Source organism: Corapipo altera, unplaced genomic scaffold, assembly GCF_003945725.1.
Source record: "Corapipo altera isolate COAL_440 unplaced genomic scaffold, ASM394572v1 122, whole genome shotgun sequence".
NCBI classification, from domain to species: Eukaryota; Metazoa; Chordata; class Aves; order Passeriformes; family Pipridae; genus Corapipo; species Corapipo altera.
The window spans coordinates 480,796-497,132 of NW_020884961.1; the positions used below are offsets into that span (position 1 = coordinate 480,796).

The 16,337-nt window shown below is 39.5% G+C and overlaps 1 protein-coding gene across 1 annotated transcript in view; it reads right to left on the bottom strand.

Moving 5' to 3' along the window:
- B3GNTL1 (UDP-GlcNAc:betaGal beta-1,3-N-acetylglucosaminyltransferase like 1) overlaps nucleotides 1-16,337 on the bottom strand; it is a 112,055-nt gene that overhangs the window by 23,602 nt on the left and 72,116 nt on the right. Inside the window, exons 7-8 of the mRNA XM_027664103.1 lie at nucleotides 8,549-8,644; nucleotides 155-279 (exon numbers count right to left, since the gene is read on the bottom strand). Coding sequence (XP_027519904.1) covers nucleotides 155-279; nucleotides 8,549-8,644 — 221 coding nt within the window. The remainder of the gene's footprint in view (nucleotides 1-154; nucleotides 280-8,548; nucleotides 8,645-16,337) is intronic.

The window sequence follows — 16,337 nt, forward strand, 5'->3', positions numbered from 1 at the left end:
CAGCCTTTTTAAACAAACAAACAAACAAACAAACAACGCACACACTACTGGGTAATTGTTTTGCTGTGCAATGTCTGGAACACATTAAGCATCTCTGCTGCCTATCAACCACAATAAAGGCAATTCTTCATTTCTCCCAAACCCCACAACTTACTCCAGGACAGAATGAGTCGCAGCCTGTGGGTGGTACCGGTAGAGCAGGAGGCAACGGTTCACTCGGAAGACTCCACCACCCTTCTGGATATGGTCATAAAAAAACAGCAGATCTTCTGGGACCCCCTGGAACAGAAGCAGTTATTTCACACCAGTCAATGACCAGCATTCAGTTACACCTGAAGACATTTTGTTTTTCTGCCAAATGAATTTGGTTTAATGTCATTTTTATTCACAGACACAACTTCTCTATTACCCAGAGAGGTTGAGGACTCCCTATCCCTGGAGGTGTTCAAGGCCAGGTTGGATGGGGCTTGGAGCAACCTGGGATAGTGGAAGATGTCCCTAACCATGGCAGGGGGTGGAACTGGATGATCTGTAAGGTCCTTTCCAACCCAAACCATTCTATGAGATTATTTGTGTGCATCTCAATGAACTTATCTAATGGGTCATGAAATAAATGTGGCTAAAGCTACTAAAAAACCAAGCAGTGCTAGTTAAAAATGAAGTGCAGCTGACTGCAAGGACAGAGGTGGAAGAATCATCATCATCATCCTCTCATTTTGACAGGGATATCAAGCTTGGTACAAGTTAATCCAAAATGAAAGAAACCCAGCACTGAACAGTTTGTGCAGCCCGAAGTGCCACATAACCAAATGGTTTATACTGAAAGGGATCAGTGACTTCAGAAGAGTGTTTTTATGTTCTGCTAGAATTCCCCTTCTTTCTTTGGTTGTCATACAAATACTGCCTCTTCCCTAGGAAAGGTGACTCAGGCCCCACAATAACAGACCTCAATAAAATCCTGGATAAAAGCAGCCTCAGAATGAGGCAACATCTGAAAACAGAATTACTTGTTTTTTGAAACTTCCTTCCATGGTACATTCTTTCTAATGGGATTGTACACAATCCTGATGAAACACTGCAAGAAAAAAAGCTCCTACAATTGTGGATCTAGCAGGTTCTAGGAAATATTAGAGATTTCACAATCATTTGCAACATTTCCCACCTAAAAATCAGAAAACCTTCATGCCAGAGTTAGTGTCAAAAGGGCAATCATATGGCTCGTGGTATTCAATTACATTTTGTGGCATATGAAAGCATAAACCCACCTTTAAAGCCTTATACAGAAGGCAAAAAAGTAGCATCTATTTATATTTTGCTATGTTGCAACTTCTTGAAATACATTTTTTCGTGTTTAAATACAGATACTTCTTCCTCCAACCCAGTGTTTAAAAGGTCACATGGTTTTATCAGACTAAAAAACTCTGATATATAAAACCAGGTGGGTCAAACAAAATATTTCAGTGTAGAAACAATAAAAAGCTGAAAGAGAACATGAAGTTGAGAAGGAAAGGAGACTGAAATACATTTCTTTCTGTAGACAATATCACACACATGAATAACCAGGGCATAAACCTCAACCTCAGTTTTAGGCATTCTATTTCAACCCAGAAAAATAACAAGAGTCCAAGTTTAAAAAAAAATAAAAAATAAAAAATTGAATTTTTCCCCCATTACCATAGCTTCTGAGTTTATTCCATAATTAAGAAAATGAGATTCTCTAATTAAAGTGCTGGTCACAAAATCCCTCTGTGGTTTCTTCTGGTCCTCCAGTTACAGGAGCAAAAAAGTTCAGGGAGTATTTCTCATACCCACCAGGCTGAGCAGTCGAGGGGGTGTGAGAGGGGAAGAGAAATGAGACAAGAAAAAACTCTGAACCCTGAAAAACAACTCCAAAATACTCAGTTGAACATATGTATCTCAAGAGAAATCAGAATCAACTCCAGTTCTGGACTTTGCAGCTCCAGACCTCACTCTGGAATTGATGTAAGACACCGAGTTGGGCCACACTCCCAGACCCTGAATGAAATGGGCTCTGCTCTGCTCACCAAGGGCAGCTCAGCTGGAGCTATTGTCTGCCTCTGCAGATGTTTGTCTGACTTCTGGTTGAAGAGCTGTGATGCAGAAGAAAACTTTCAGAGAACCTCATACAATTTTTGTGGACCTACCCTGAAAGCCACAAGAGAAATGTGGAGGAAGCTGGAGCAGCTGACAGCAACCACAGTCATCAAGAACACAAGAAACACACAAAATAAATTTCCTTTTTATCTTGTAGGCCTTTCCATATTTTTCTTATTCTGGACTCCAGTGGAAATACTGAGCCAGCAGCAAAGTTTAAACCCTTTTCTCTTTTCCAGTCACACACCAGACCGTGTCATCAGGGCACGAATTCTGCAGCACGTATCAGTTTGCTGCAGGAGTCATATTTTGAGTCAGTTCTCTGATTACATCACACACATATCAGGAATTCCTTCTCTTTAGGATCAGCATTTACATTATTCAAGACAACCATTAATATGAATATTTAAGAAGAGTTACTGCAAAAGTAAAAGGATCCTTCAAAACGCTGTTTGGTTCCAAGTGTTCTTTTGCTTCCCTTTAACTGGCAGAAATACTCTGGAATAAAGTGCACTCAGCCCTAGGAAGGAGCAGGTGCCTTGTACTGCTCAGCAGTGGCCTCTCACATTACAAAGGAGCAGCACAGCCACGCATTTTTCAGGGGAGGAAAGATGTTGACTGTGCTATGGATCCTGCAGGGATGGGACTTCCTAAGGCTCTTGAGCGTGTAAGTTTGCTGCAACACAAGAGTTTCTTCCCAACTGAGATCTATTATTGGATCCAGACGGCATTTTAAATACCAGGAATCTTTGTCAAACAACACAACTTTCAAAGGAAAAGCTGTTTGACCACTAAAGGGATATTTTAATGTATTTTTTGAAAATTAATATCCATAGCTAAAACTATCAGTTACCAACCCAGCATTTTAGCAACAGGCTACCACATCAGTAGCCTTCAGCACCAATGGATACAATTAAATTGCACAGTTTACATGCTACTGGACTACATACAGAATTTTCCACATCACAGGCAACACCCAACTCTACATCCTCTGCTGCACTCAGGGATAAACTGATTCCAGCTCCCAGTGAAAAGTACAGCCTGCCCCTCTCTGCTGTAACCAAAATGCACCAGCCACAAGCAAAATCATTGTTTACTTTATCACATTACTACTGAACAGGTGAAGGGTTTGTGTTTACCCAGGATTTTGGGCAGGTATCCCTTGCTGTGCTGATGGTTGGCTGCATGGATGAGGGGCCTGATCTTTTATACACCCTGGAATGTCAAGCAGAACTTAATAAGTTAGAGTAACTCCTTGTTCAAAGTAAATTATCAATAATCCTTCCCTTGTCTTCTTCTCATCACTCACTGTTGTCACTCCTGGCAGATCACTGTCCATCAAACAGTGCTCCAGCCACCTCAATATATGTATTTTCCAAGGAGGTTCAAGCCTCCAACCACTACAACAAGCAATTCTGGTTACAGTTCTTGCAGCTTCACCATCAGTAATGGTGAGGAGCACCAGTAGGGATGAAGATCAGCAGTTTTTGGAGGACAATGCAGGAGTGATTCTCTGTGCAATGCTCTAACCAGTAACACTTGATAAGATCATGTAGCCCTGGGATGACCAACAGTAACTTCTGCAGCACTTCAGGCTGACAGGAGTCCTTTTTTTGGTGTCTTGGACAGAACTCACCATGAGGCTGTACAGGCATAAACACAATATAAGAGCTGCCTTTTACTGCTAAACCCAATGCAGGAGAGTGATTCTGTGGCACAATCATTCTGTCCCACTTTCCTCATCCCCCTCTTTTCCCTCTATCCAGCTTCCTCTCAGTCTCCTTTGACATGGTTCCCTTCCCTGCCCACTTCCAGTGCAGATTTAGCCTGTGCAGAGCAGTCTGACCAGTGAAAATGGGAGATTTCAAGAATACACACATTTATAACAAACAGTGTCATGACAAACAAGATAAGAGAATTATATCTATCCACACAATATAAAAAGCCCTTCAGTTTTGGAAAAGCTCAGTCCTTCCTCTTGATCAGGGGCATCAAGGAAAACTGGGCTATAACTTGGTGCTCCTTTTGTAAACCAGTCAGCAACATCAGGGTAACTGTTGGACAGAATATACCAAATTGCTTTAATTCCTCAAAGGAGCTTAAAATTGGTGAATGGAAAGAATTAAATAGCTGTTAATAGCTTCTCTACAGGATTATCCAATATATTCTTAAGTCTCTCTTGCTGCAGATCTGTCACTCCATTTTTTGGCTCCCATCCAAACCATGCCTTTACATCATTTTGCCTTGATTATAGGACCCAAAGCCTGTAACATTTACTTCATTGTTTGGAAATAATAGGTTAGAGGAAACTCCAAAAGGCTGCTTTCATCCAAATGCCTTGGCACAGAGAAATTCAGTTAAACAAAGATGATGGGGAAGTCAAATGGAAGGGAGCTGGTAAATTCTAAATGATATTTAATAACAGACCAGCAGAAAATGTAATTAGACATGGGGTATGGGGTGAATTTTCAAATAGCTTATAAAGTGTAATTAATCATTGGCTCCACCAATCTTCTTTCCTTTTTAGATCAAATATCTATTTCTGTTCAGCATTAACTATATCAAGCCAAAACGAGTAGTGCCAGTGCCTGTGTTTTATCCAGATTTTCCCCCAGAGAACCTTCATTGGTTATTTTACAGACTGACAATATTTTAATTCATGTTCCAAAAAACCCAAATTCCTACTTAGCCTTTTACCTCTCAGGCATTACTGTAACCATTTGCCTTTCTGGAGGGCATGGCATTTATGTGCTCTGGCAGAGAAAAATAGAAAACTGCATTAGTTAGTGCCTAACAGCCTCCAGAGTCACCTCAGAGCTTTACTGCATGGCTACAGTCTCCTGTGCACCCAGGGATATCTTGACACCTCCTCAATTCGTGGTTTTTCTGACCTTTTATCACAAAAATAGATCAAAACTGAGCTCCAGACACTTTGTTTGGAGCCACAGTTTGTATTCAGAAAGGCCAGTGGCTTATAATACTCTATTCCATCTGGGGCTCATTACGAATAATTTCCCCCCTGTTTGCACTTCGAGATTAGTTCAGAACTTAAAGGCTGTCGCTCCATTTTTAGTTCTCACACACTTAAAAAAGGAAGGTTAAATACAGAGGTGACATGAATTTGGGACAAAGCTGTGGTAAAACTCTAGAGAAAAAAATAAGTTTGGCATATAAGATGTCAAGAGTAATAGTGCCTGGAGAAAGCCAAGACTGTACAATTTTCCATGGAATGGAGTCTGCAGGTTAACAATGCTCATTTGTACAGCTCTTATTGTACTCAGGATTTCTCACTGAAGTGCCCTGTTAAAAATATGAAGCAATAACTTTGCTTCCCTAATAACAGACACCTCGTCCACCACTGCACGTGACTTGTGAGTTCCCCACTCTAACAGATGATACAGCTTCAAAATGTGCTTTTCACATTATACCAGACACTTTTGGACACAGTTATTACTTTTCAACAATGGTGCTGGTTATTAGAAGACACCAAAAATTACAGGAGCAAACCCAACCATGCAGGTAACGTCACACAAAATGTCAAGTGTGAGTTCTGAAGGGTTTAGTGAAAGTCCTGCTACTTCTTGCAGTAAGCACTGCACTCTTTATCCAAACTTGCTGGATAACAGGAAGATTATTTCCTTTTAGTTTCCTAAAGAAGTCACAGACGTGGTTCACATGACTCTCCTCCTAGCAGGGGATACTGTTTAAAATGTTACTTTACAGGCTTGTGGCCACTTCCATTGTATTATCTCAGCCTCAGAACATCACCAGAGCTGGCTAAAATTCTCTACTTCTCAGTGTTCCTGCTTTAATTATCATTTATCAGAAGTTGCACCTCTACCATTTTAGTTAATTAGTGCATAAAACAAACCTGTCAGGTTCTTAGAGACTGTTTATGAAGATCTTATCTAGGATTCTGCTTGGACATTGCCACAGTGATTACCTAAAAGGACTATATTCCCAACAACTGCAGATCCTGTCCAGAAAGAATTTTATTTCTAAAAAAACGTAAATATTTTTTTTAAATTCTGTTTCACTTTGAGCTTGGATGGCTGGAGAGATAAGTACATGTCTACCAGGAATAAAAAAGGATTGCACCACATCTTATCTATTTGTATTTTATCAGTCCACCCATAAACACCACATCACAATTTCTTCCATGGAAGAATTACCCTCCATTTGTTCTAAGCACTGAAATATGAAGAACAGGTGTTTGGATTTCATTTCAAATGAGAAATGCAGCTTTTTGGCACTGAAACAGTTTAGCAAACGGAGAAGGCCAAAACATGGAGATTTGTTGGCCTGTTGCTGTGTTTACTGGCAGCAACAGGACACTTGCAGGTCTCACTGTTAAATACCAAGTCAAAAATGGAGATGGGAGTGATCAGATTAATACAGAGTGTGGGTCAGGTCAGAACATCCACAGGGATGATTCCAAAGAGTCCTCAGTGTAGTTTACAACAGCTCCACTGATAACAGAGAAAAATCTTCCTTTGCCTCAAAGGAATTCTTTTCAAATGAAAATGAATGAGTTGGAGCAATGCTAAATACTTTGCAACGCTAAATACTGAAAGATTTAGGACTTGATGTTGTGTCCTCTAAACCCACAGAGGACAAAGGTTTGACTTCATTGCTCGTGTCCTTTGCTTTGTTCAGCCCCTTGTTCGCGGGGTGTTCTCTGAAGGGTGTTTCTCTGTATCAGCCACAGTCTGAGCATGGACACGTCGGGCACTTCACAACAGGGACAAACAACATGTTTAACTTATCACTGGTAATTTTTAAAACTAGGAGGACACACCACACATTGTGGCTGCAAAATCATCGGGATTAAGACTGTCAGTGTATTATGGCTGAATAACCAGAGGCACAGTTCCTACACAATTACACAGGGAGGGCAAAATAGAAAAAAACCCAACTCAAAAAAAACCCACAACAAAACAAAGGGAAATCCCCCCCAAAACTAAAAGCAAAAAGCACAGAACAATAGTCTGTTTAACTTAACCTCTTGAACTTTATCATTAGGCTTGCTGCTCTATTGTTGCTCCTGCTTTAACTTGCTTGCTTTCTTTTTTGAGCTTACTAACAATGCTCAAGAAGTCAAACATTCTTCAGAGAGTGCAAATAGAACGATAAGAAATAATAATAAAATAGAAATAAAGAGCATGGGTCAGTGAATGTAGATTGTATTGGGAGCCAGGCACCATTCCCAGCTCTTCCACTCACCCACCATGTAATTAAGGGCAAATCTTTTCACTGCTCTAAACAATTCTGTTCTCTGTCTGCTGTCTCCTTAAATTATAATTTTTTTGGCAGCCCAAAGAATAATATTTGTATATCCTCATACAAATATACATGTGTGTATGTCTGTGTGTATGTATACACACTATATGGTACTGAAGGGTTTCATTTAGAGGTTATAAAAATAACAATAATAATCATAACGTGTTGTAGTGTAAATAATAAAATAGAAAATAACCTTGGTAGATTTTTTTAGTGTACTAATAATGAAGGCTTCCCCTCCAAAAAAATTCAGAACCACCCATTCTAGCCTTAAAATCTCACCAAAACCACTGGAAGCAAAACCTCTCAAGTCCAAACCACACAGAATGGATCCAAATGTATCTGAATTAGATCTATTTGCCAACATATTTCTGGTACTACCAATGGACATCCATGGATTTTATTCCATAAACGTGCTGATGAGCTTAAAGCAACTGAACTTATGTAGGAAATTTCTGAAGAAAAAGAACACCCAGCTGTCAAGGGAGGAACTTCTCAGGTAACAGTCATTTAATTTGTAACCTCTCAATCCTGATGCTGAGGAGAAGCTCCTTAACATCTTCCAAAGACAAGCACAAGAACTGAGATTGACAAGTGGATATGAGACAGGTGGATAAATGAGATTTAATGGTTGTAGAATTATGGCACATTGTGACCTCCCCTCCTCCCTTCTTTCTTCATCTCAGGGATATAAATCTTCCCCCTCAGGAGAATGTACTTTCATCTCTTTGTCATCCTGCCTGCACCTTTCTTCCCTCCCAATCTCCTTCACCAGCCTTCCTTACCTTGCAGAGATAGTTCATAACAAAATTATGGGCTCACCTTTTTTTAGCTTTCAGATCTGCTGCATCTATTTCAGGGACTAAAGAAGAGCTTTTACATCTGAATCCTTTAATTTTTCCAGGTATACTGACATATCTAACAGATGTGTTGGATTTAACTACAATCAATTCAATCACCAGAGTTATCCCCAAATAACCTTAGCTGGTTAATGATTGTTTTTAAAAAAACAGGTGCATGGTGTGACCCAGGTTTATTTAGACCTCAGTTTTCAACTACACCCCTTCTCCTAGTGTTCCTTAATAAGAGGTTTAGGGCTTCCAGAGGCTGTTAAACAAAGGGATGGTTCCTGGATATCATCCACATTACTCACCTTTCCCCCCTCATCAAATTTTCCCACGTGAAAAAACCACTCTCGAGAACAGAACCAGGTTGGCATGATCACAGTGGGTCCGTGGGAGGTGAACACCTAGGAAAGGGGAAAAAAAAAAACCCAGTCAATTAATAGAATGTCTGTTGGGGAACAAAGCAGACCTAAATCTGGCAAATAGTTGGCTGTGCTTGACATTCAGCAATTTCAAGCACTGAGAAATGCAGGTGTTTAAAATTCAGCACGTGCTTGGTGTTGAAAGTGCAGCTTGAACCAGCATCTCTGAGGTGCCACAGCCCAGCAGGTGAGTCCAGTTCCTGCTTCACATTCCATAACTTCCTCTTCTATCATAAGTTGCAACACATGCAGAATACTTACAACTTTCCTTCAAATTTAGAGTTTTACACTGGAAATGGCACACATATCAATAATGGCAATGTTGACACTTAAGTGAATGAATTGAGAACAATCATGAAAAGTTAAAGTTCTTAAACTGAACCCTGTAATTGTTGTGCACTGATTTTCCATTTTATATTCCTTATACATATATGAAGTAGGAACTTTAACTGATCTTTTATTTCTGCCAAAGACACTTAAATCCTGATCAATCTTGGACAAGTAAAATACAATTTGTCTTAAAGGTTACCTGGGCACTATGGGTTTGCTATCCAGTGGTACTGACCTTAAAAGGTCATTGGAAAGGAAGGGCTTTAGGGACTGAAAAGGGAGTGATTATTAATTTCATCCTCTTGACTAATGACAGCTGAGAACTCTACAAATAGGTCTTTGCAGCTTTAAACAAACTTGTTGTAAATACAGCTGTGAAATAAGCCAGAATCTGGATTACTGAAGGTAAACTGGTTCTTTTTTTTTAGCACAAGATGAAGTATCCAGGCAAGGAAGAGACTGAACTTATCAAACACAATGTGCAAAGTGAAGGTAGGAGCCTGTGCCTGTTTCCAGAAACTACAGAGCACACCCTGGTTTATGAAGGCAGAAGAAACCAACTTCACAATTACTGTCAATCAAACACTAATGACAATGCAAGCTGATAATTTCATGGCATGTTACAGTGGTAATATTAATATTCCTGTATGATTGAAGTTCTTAAACCTCAGAGCATGAGTGTGCATTTTGTCATGTGCACCTGAGCACCCACATTATAGAGGTGTTCTTGATTTCAGACTGGGATGGAGCTCCTTCAACTCTTCTTATGTCTGGCAACTTCCACTTCCATTGATGAACATGGATATGAAACCCAATACAGACACTGAGATCAATTTCTCCAAATTAATTAAATTAGAAATCTAATCAAAATTTAACAGGTGACCTACTCCCACTTTTTTTATGGCATGAACCATCTGCCCAAACCCAGACATCCACTTTAGGGGCAAACACACAGCATGATAACTCCAGGAACACACCAAGGGATCTGGGGGTGACTCATCTTCACACAGACACTTCAATTTTAGGCAGTCATATTTAGTCTGAACAATCCTATCACCTAATGGCTCTGGCTTAAAACATCAGCAGCTTGTCCATAACTGAAATCCTCGAGCTTCAGAGGGGCTAAATGTCAAAAACTCCCCCCAAAAGTCAGTGGGAGCTGAAAGAGTCAAAACAATCCCAGAAAACCAGAGCAGACATGAGTACTTAGTACATGGTTATTAGTCCCACATTAATTACAAGGGCAATTGAGTATGGCCTGAACCAAACAATGACCAAAGAGTAATCCCAAAAGAAAACAGCAGTAAGGAGAAAAGCCAGGCCAGAGTGCACTGCATTGAATCTCACTTCTGAATGAAACAAAAACTTCAAAAGAGAGTCCTGAGCCTATGGGTACATGTGAGATGTGTTTGGAGAGGCCACAATGCCATTTCCTCAGTGCCGCCAGGTCCATCAGAGAACAGAAATGCACTTCAGCCCAGAGATGGAGCTCATTGTAATTAGCCATGGTCACGTGCAAAGAGCATCCATCCCAAATATCTGAGATAATCTGTTCCACTGACATGTATATTTTAGTGAAACTGAACAGAACAAATTTGAAACATTGAGGAAAAACATCCAAATGCCGCTTATGTTAACACAGATGATGACATGAGGATGATTTTATAGCAGACCATCACACACTGCATACACCACTGTCATTCCTAAATCCAGCAGTGCTCTTTGGCTCATTGTCCATCTCAGAAAAGATATTACAGGAGAATAACACAGACAAAACTGTGACTGATGATGCCACACATGATTTCAGGGAATTATCCTTCAAGAAAGTCTTTGACCCTGGGACAGCACACCAGCTAAATGTTAATGAATTGGCAAATAGGCTTTTTCTATATTAATATTTATAATGCAACATCAAACCTAACTTGAGGAAATTTAAATTTGTACTGCTGCCACAAAGGACAAATTCATGCTACTTTGTCCCTTGCTATATAACAATAATGTTTGGGAAGCTGAAAGTCCTTTGCTGTTGTTGTTAGTTAAGTATTCAGCTGGATCTCCTGATACAAATAACCACAAAATCAGCAGTGCTGCCACAAAGGAGGATGTAGGAAAAGAGGGCACCAGGCACAGAGAGAACAGCAAGACCATTTTTTTCAGCAGCAGTCCACATAATCCAAAAATAATCTTAAACCTGATAAAACTGTGTGCTCAAAGTCTAGATTTACAGTACATCTCCATTCATTTCAGAGCTCTCCCACTCATCCTGCCTGTGACTACTCAACTCAGTCAGCCCAGTCACAGCACTGGCACTCACCTGACCCCATGAGAGATCAGAGCACTACATCAGTTAAAAAGCCATTATTTTCCTCTTTTTTCCAAGAGTTAGTTTTCTATAGCCTTAGTTCTCTGAATCAGTTCACTGTGGGGTCAGAGCAGCAATACCACTGACACACTGGAGGGGGAAGGAACAAGCTTTGGAGAAGAAAACAAGACCTCCCTTTTTAGTCACTGCCCACAGTGAATCAGTCCAGCTGTAACATAAAACTGCATCCTCACACTGATGGGAGGGGAACCGGCCCAGGAAAAACACTAACTCCTAACAACTGCCCTGAAACACTGCAGCATCTGCCAAACTTCTGAAAACCACCTTGGAGAGCTTTTGAAATTTTATCTTCAAGAGAAAGTAAAAAAAATAACCTCAACCTTCTGCACTTTGGAAATTCTATATTTCACCTTGGTTTAGTCAGATGGGAAAGTCTCCTCTGTATTTCTTTGTTGTCTACTCTTGTCATAAACTCTTGCCAAGGTGTTAAAAGCTGGTCAAATTGCCTCACTCTGTGATAAAAACTGCAACTTCTCACTTTGTGAGACTGAAACTCAAGATTTTATCCATAAATCTTTCAGAATGCATGGACTGGAACAAGAAAAACAAAGAGAACATGCAACTCTTAATTTGGAAATCCAACAAAAGCAGATTTGGAGTGATGGTGCCGTGAACTGCTTTGTTTAGTTTTCTTGGAAATGTTCTCCAACTGTGCTTAACAAATGTCCTGTGTCACCTTGGAACATCAGTGGGTTTTCAGTCCACCTTGAGTAGTTAACTCAGTATATTGGAGAGCAGCTTGGACCTGTGAACCTTTCACATATGGCTGGTTTGGAAGATTAATGCTTAATAATAGTTGTTATTAATTACAATACGCTGTAAAGATTATCTAAATATTATCTAGTTCAATGAAACCAACTTACTAAAAACCCACTACAGAGCTTGTAGAAGAAAGTATAAATCTGTTCACATTTAGAATTCCTGGAGAACAGTGTTGCCATACCCAAGTTGGAATCTGTGTCCTTCAAGTCTCCAGGTGATGGAGACAGGCTGCTATTTCAGCATTGCATCCATTAAATTATTTAGGACTTTATTATCATCTGGGTTTATTCCAAGGATCAAGTAGCAAGTAATTGGAACTGGTTTGTTCTTGTTAACTGTTTGGCTATCGAATTGCATCCAACTGTTACACAGATTCCCTGAAAATAAATCTAAAGAATACAAAGAGTTGATAAAGTGACTTTCACTGTTGTGTTTCTGAGCTGTCAACAGCACATGGAACTCTGGTCCCCACTGATGCTCAGTGCAGATCATGTCAGCATTCAATGCAAGATTTCAGTTCCAATACAGAGAAAGGCATTTATGTGTTTATAGTAACTTCTCAAGGAAAGTTCTATTTCCTGAAGCAGCAAATCAAAATCTTAAGAGCAATGTGCCAAAAGCATAAATGCAGATGGTGAAACAACCTTATCACATCAGATATCACCACGTCATCCAGAACACAGGCAGTTCACAAACAGATTTAATCAGGGCCCAGACTGTTTTCCAGTGCAACAAGCTAATTCCCTACCATTCACCATACATTTAATTCAAAAATTTTCAAAATTATATCCACACAAGTCAAGGATTAGAAACAATCTCCTCTGTTGAGATAAACAAAGCTTTTCAATACCCAGGGTCACACATTAACACGTTATAAGGTGAAAAAGAAAAGAAAGCAAACCCCATGCTGGAGGGCTGCAATGATTTTGTGAGCTGCAGGGAGACCATCAATCCTGACTCTGAAAAATGATGTGTTAAGATACCCGTGTGTTAATTCAGCAGTGAATGTCTCAGGATCTCACTGATAAAGTGTACCAGCTTTACATCCACAATCAGGTGCATATTTTAGTGTGAGAGAAGAGGTACAGAAGGTAAGAGAGGAAAAGACCTCCTCCTACTTCAAAGAAGTATTGGGCAAATAAGATTTTTCAAAAGGAAATAATAACAACAAGCTTTCTTCAAGCTTTTATTAAGCTTTAAGGAACCTAACCTCCCAATGTGGTATGGATTACATGCAGTTGGTTTACATTGTACTGAACTGTTGTACCCTTTTGCCTGTACAAATAACTGCCTGTGTCACCTCATCACTGTGAGCTTCAGCAGCAGCTGAAAATCCCTCTCTAAAGAAACTGGGATCAGGCCCAGCAAAAAGCAGATTATAGGAATAAACCATGCCATGCCTCTCTGCCCTGAAAAGCTGATATATACACAGGAATTCTGGTGCAGGCCTGACTAAAAATCAGTGTTACAATCCCAAACTCTACTCAGCAACAAAACTAATCAAAAAGAGCACAAGAGTCCTGAGAATTGCTAATGCCGGTGAAAGCAGAGAGCATTCAGCACCTCCGAGAAGGTATTCCAGCCCTGCTCCTGGAAAATTTACAACCTACAGCTCCCCATGATTTCCTTGGGATTTGAAGCCTGAATGAAGGCTGAAATGCTCCAGAGTTTGCAGGAAACACAGGCTCTGCAAGAGCAGGACCAGTGAGAGGAGCTGGGAGATGATGCTTCCTTGGTTCCTGTACCTGTTTTTCTATCCAGCCTTTCCTACTGCTGTTTGAAAGGACCCTCATTATTTAGTTTTTGTGACAAAGATTATACAGATAGTTCCCTGCAAAGTGGAAGTTCTGCACTGAAGTTCCAAACCCCCTGGTCCCTCATAGTTTTTTACTTCCTCAGTGCTTGTCACCAGGCCATTCACTTCCAGAAAAGCACAACAGTCCTCCTTATAGGTATGTGACCTTTACAGCAAAATATAAAACTTACACAAATGGTAATCCATATGTTAAATAAAATTTTAATACCAAATCTCTGCAGTGAAACCACCACCTGAAATCACCTCCCCCGACATCTCTGGCCCCAGCAGAGCCCTCCAAAGAATGAAATGCAGGGTTATAGGGTGGCTTATAGCAGGCTACACTTTCCCTATGTTTTCAGTTTGGGTTTGTTTTTTTTTAATTTGCTGTTGAAAGAAAACCCGTTTACAAACTTTCTAAAAGTAAATATTTTAACTTGGGGTTTCTAGTCCAATACCTATGTATTGAATTGGCTGCGGCTTTGCTTTCTGTGAGGCAGCCCCTGGCAGCCTCATTGTGTGGGATAATTGAGGGCCGACCATACTGCTGAATATCTCTGTTTCTTAGCTGAATGCCCAATAGCGAGCACCATTCTTCCAGTCTTTTTCAGAGCTTTTATCTACTAATGACGATGAATTAACCTACTGCTGAAGCCAAAACAATAGCTGCATGCAAAGGGAATAGCCTGTATGATTTTAGCATGTCTTACATCTTTTTTTCCTCATCTGTAAGCTGCTAAAAGTGGTCTTTGTAACATCCATGCCTTAACAAGTCTCTCTAATTCTTGGAGAGTTTCCAGTATTTAAAGAGTCAAGTATTTACAATGGAAGAATTACTCCATCCAGTAAAACGAGGCATTCTGCACCAAGAGTTTGTCTACTTGGCTTGCTGTTTGTGCTGAGCTTTTAGCACAAAAGAAAGAAAACAATCTGCTTAAAGTCATATTGGCAGGTCCTAAATTGTGATTAGAACAAACAAGAAATCTGCTGAGAAACAACACTGCCCAATGTTGATGTAAAATAAGTCTTAAAGATTACCTTTTTGATAATCTAAGATTTCATCATTTAGGATTTTCACAAGATGAGACTGGATTGGTCTTTCATATTTTGAGACAATATCCAAATAAAGATAACATCCCAAGTGAAGGTAACATAACTGAAGTATTTTGTTATTACAACAAAAAATATATTTTTACAGCTATTTTCATCTCAAAGATCTATGAAAACCAAAAGGTCCCATCAGGGTCCCTTCTGCAATGACAGGACAATTCTACTTGTGTAAAGAGTTAAAAAAATCCATAGTGTTCAGAAGATTATTTGAAAGCAAGGACTATTTATTTTCTGCCTATAAAAACATCAGCTGTGTTTGTGACTTATTAGATAGTATTTAACAGATGACAACATAGACAGCAGAAGCATCTCCCTACATGGAGAGGTTAAATTAAATTAATCACTCCTACAGTGCATCATGCATAATTAAGTAATCAGTTGTTTCCTTCCCTAAAACTTGTAAAGAAGAAAACAAATTTACATAAAAAGCAACACATAAAACTTTTCCCCACACCACCTCCTAAAATTAACGTTCAGTTAAAATGTAAATAAACCTCCTGGCAAATCTCAGCATCAGCAAATTTTTAAATGCAGGTATTTTGAGAGAGAAACATGAAATATTGTCGAGTGCTCGGGATTATGCAAAAGCACAACATATCCATCATGCTCACGGTCATTGGCTCTCCTTTTTAAATGAACACTTCTGTTAAAAAAGTTTGATGTAACTTGGGATTGGGGGACACACGACCCCCAGCTAAATGAAAGAAATACAAACACCTTATAAACTAGCAAGGTAAGGAGATCACTCTTGAATTTGAGAAGTTTAGTTGTGTGCTAATGTACATGCAAAAAAATCCACAGGAGAAATATTAAATATTCATGCAAACTTGCTGTATTTATTTAAATACAAATTATATTTCTTTTCTGTGTTTTTCCCCTCTATAGACTTCTAACATTTAAAGAAGGTTAAAAGGGAAAACTTAGAGCAGATCTTAAACTACAGATTCTGATTATCTGATTAACAGCTGCAATAGTAGAATGTTTTCCTTAGGAAATCAAAGCAAACTTTACTCTAAATCTCTCCCTCATGTCTTCCATCATATCACAAGTCTTTGGGGGGTATCAAAGCACCAAATGCATTCCAGTGCCCCGAGAGTGTTTGATTTGTGTCCTGTAACACTTTAAAACTGTGAACGGGAGAACAAAGAAGAGACAGAAAATAAAAACTTATTTTAGGAAAAATAATTGTCACTGCTAGTGCCAGGAACAGTAACACAACAGAATTTACAGAGGGAAAATGTAGGATCTCAGAGTTTTGTTTTACACAAATGGCCTAACATCAGCCTTCTGCACAC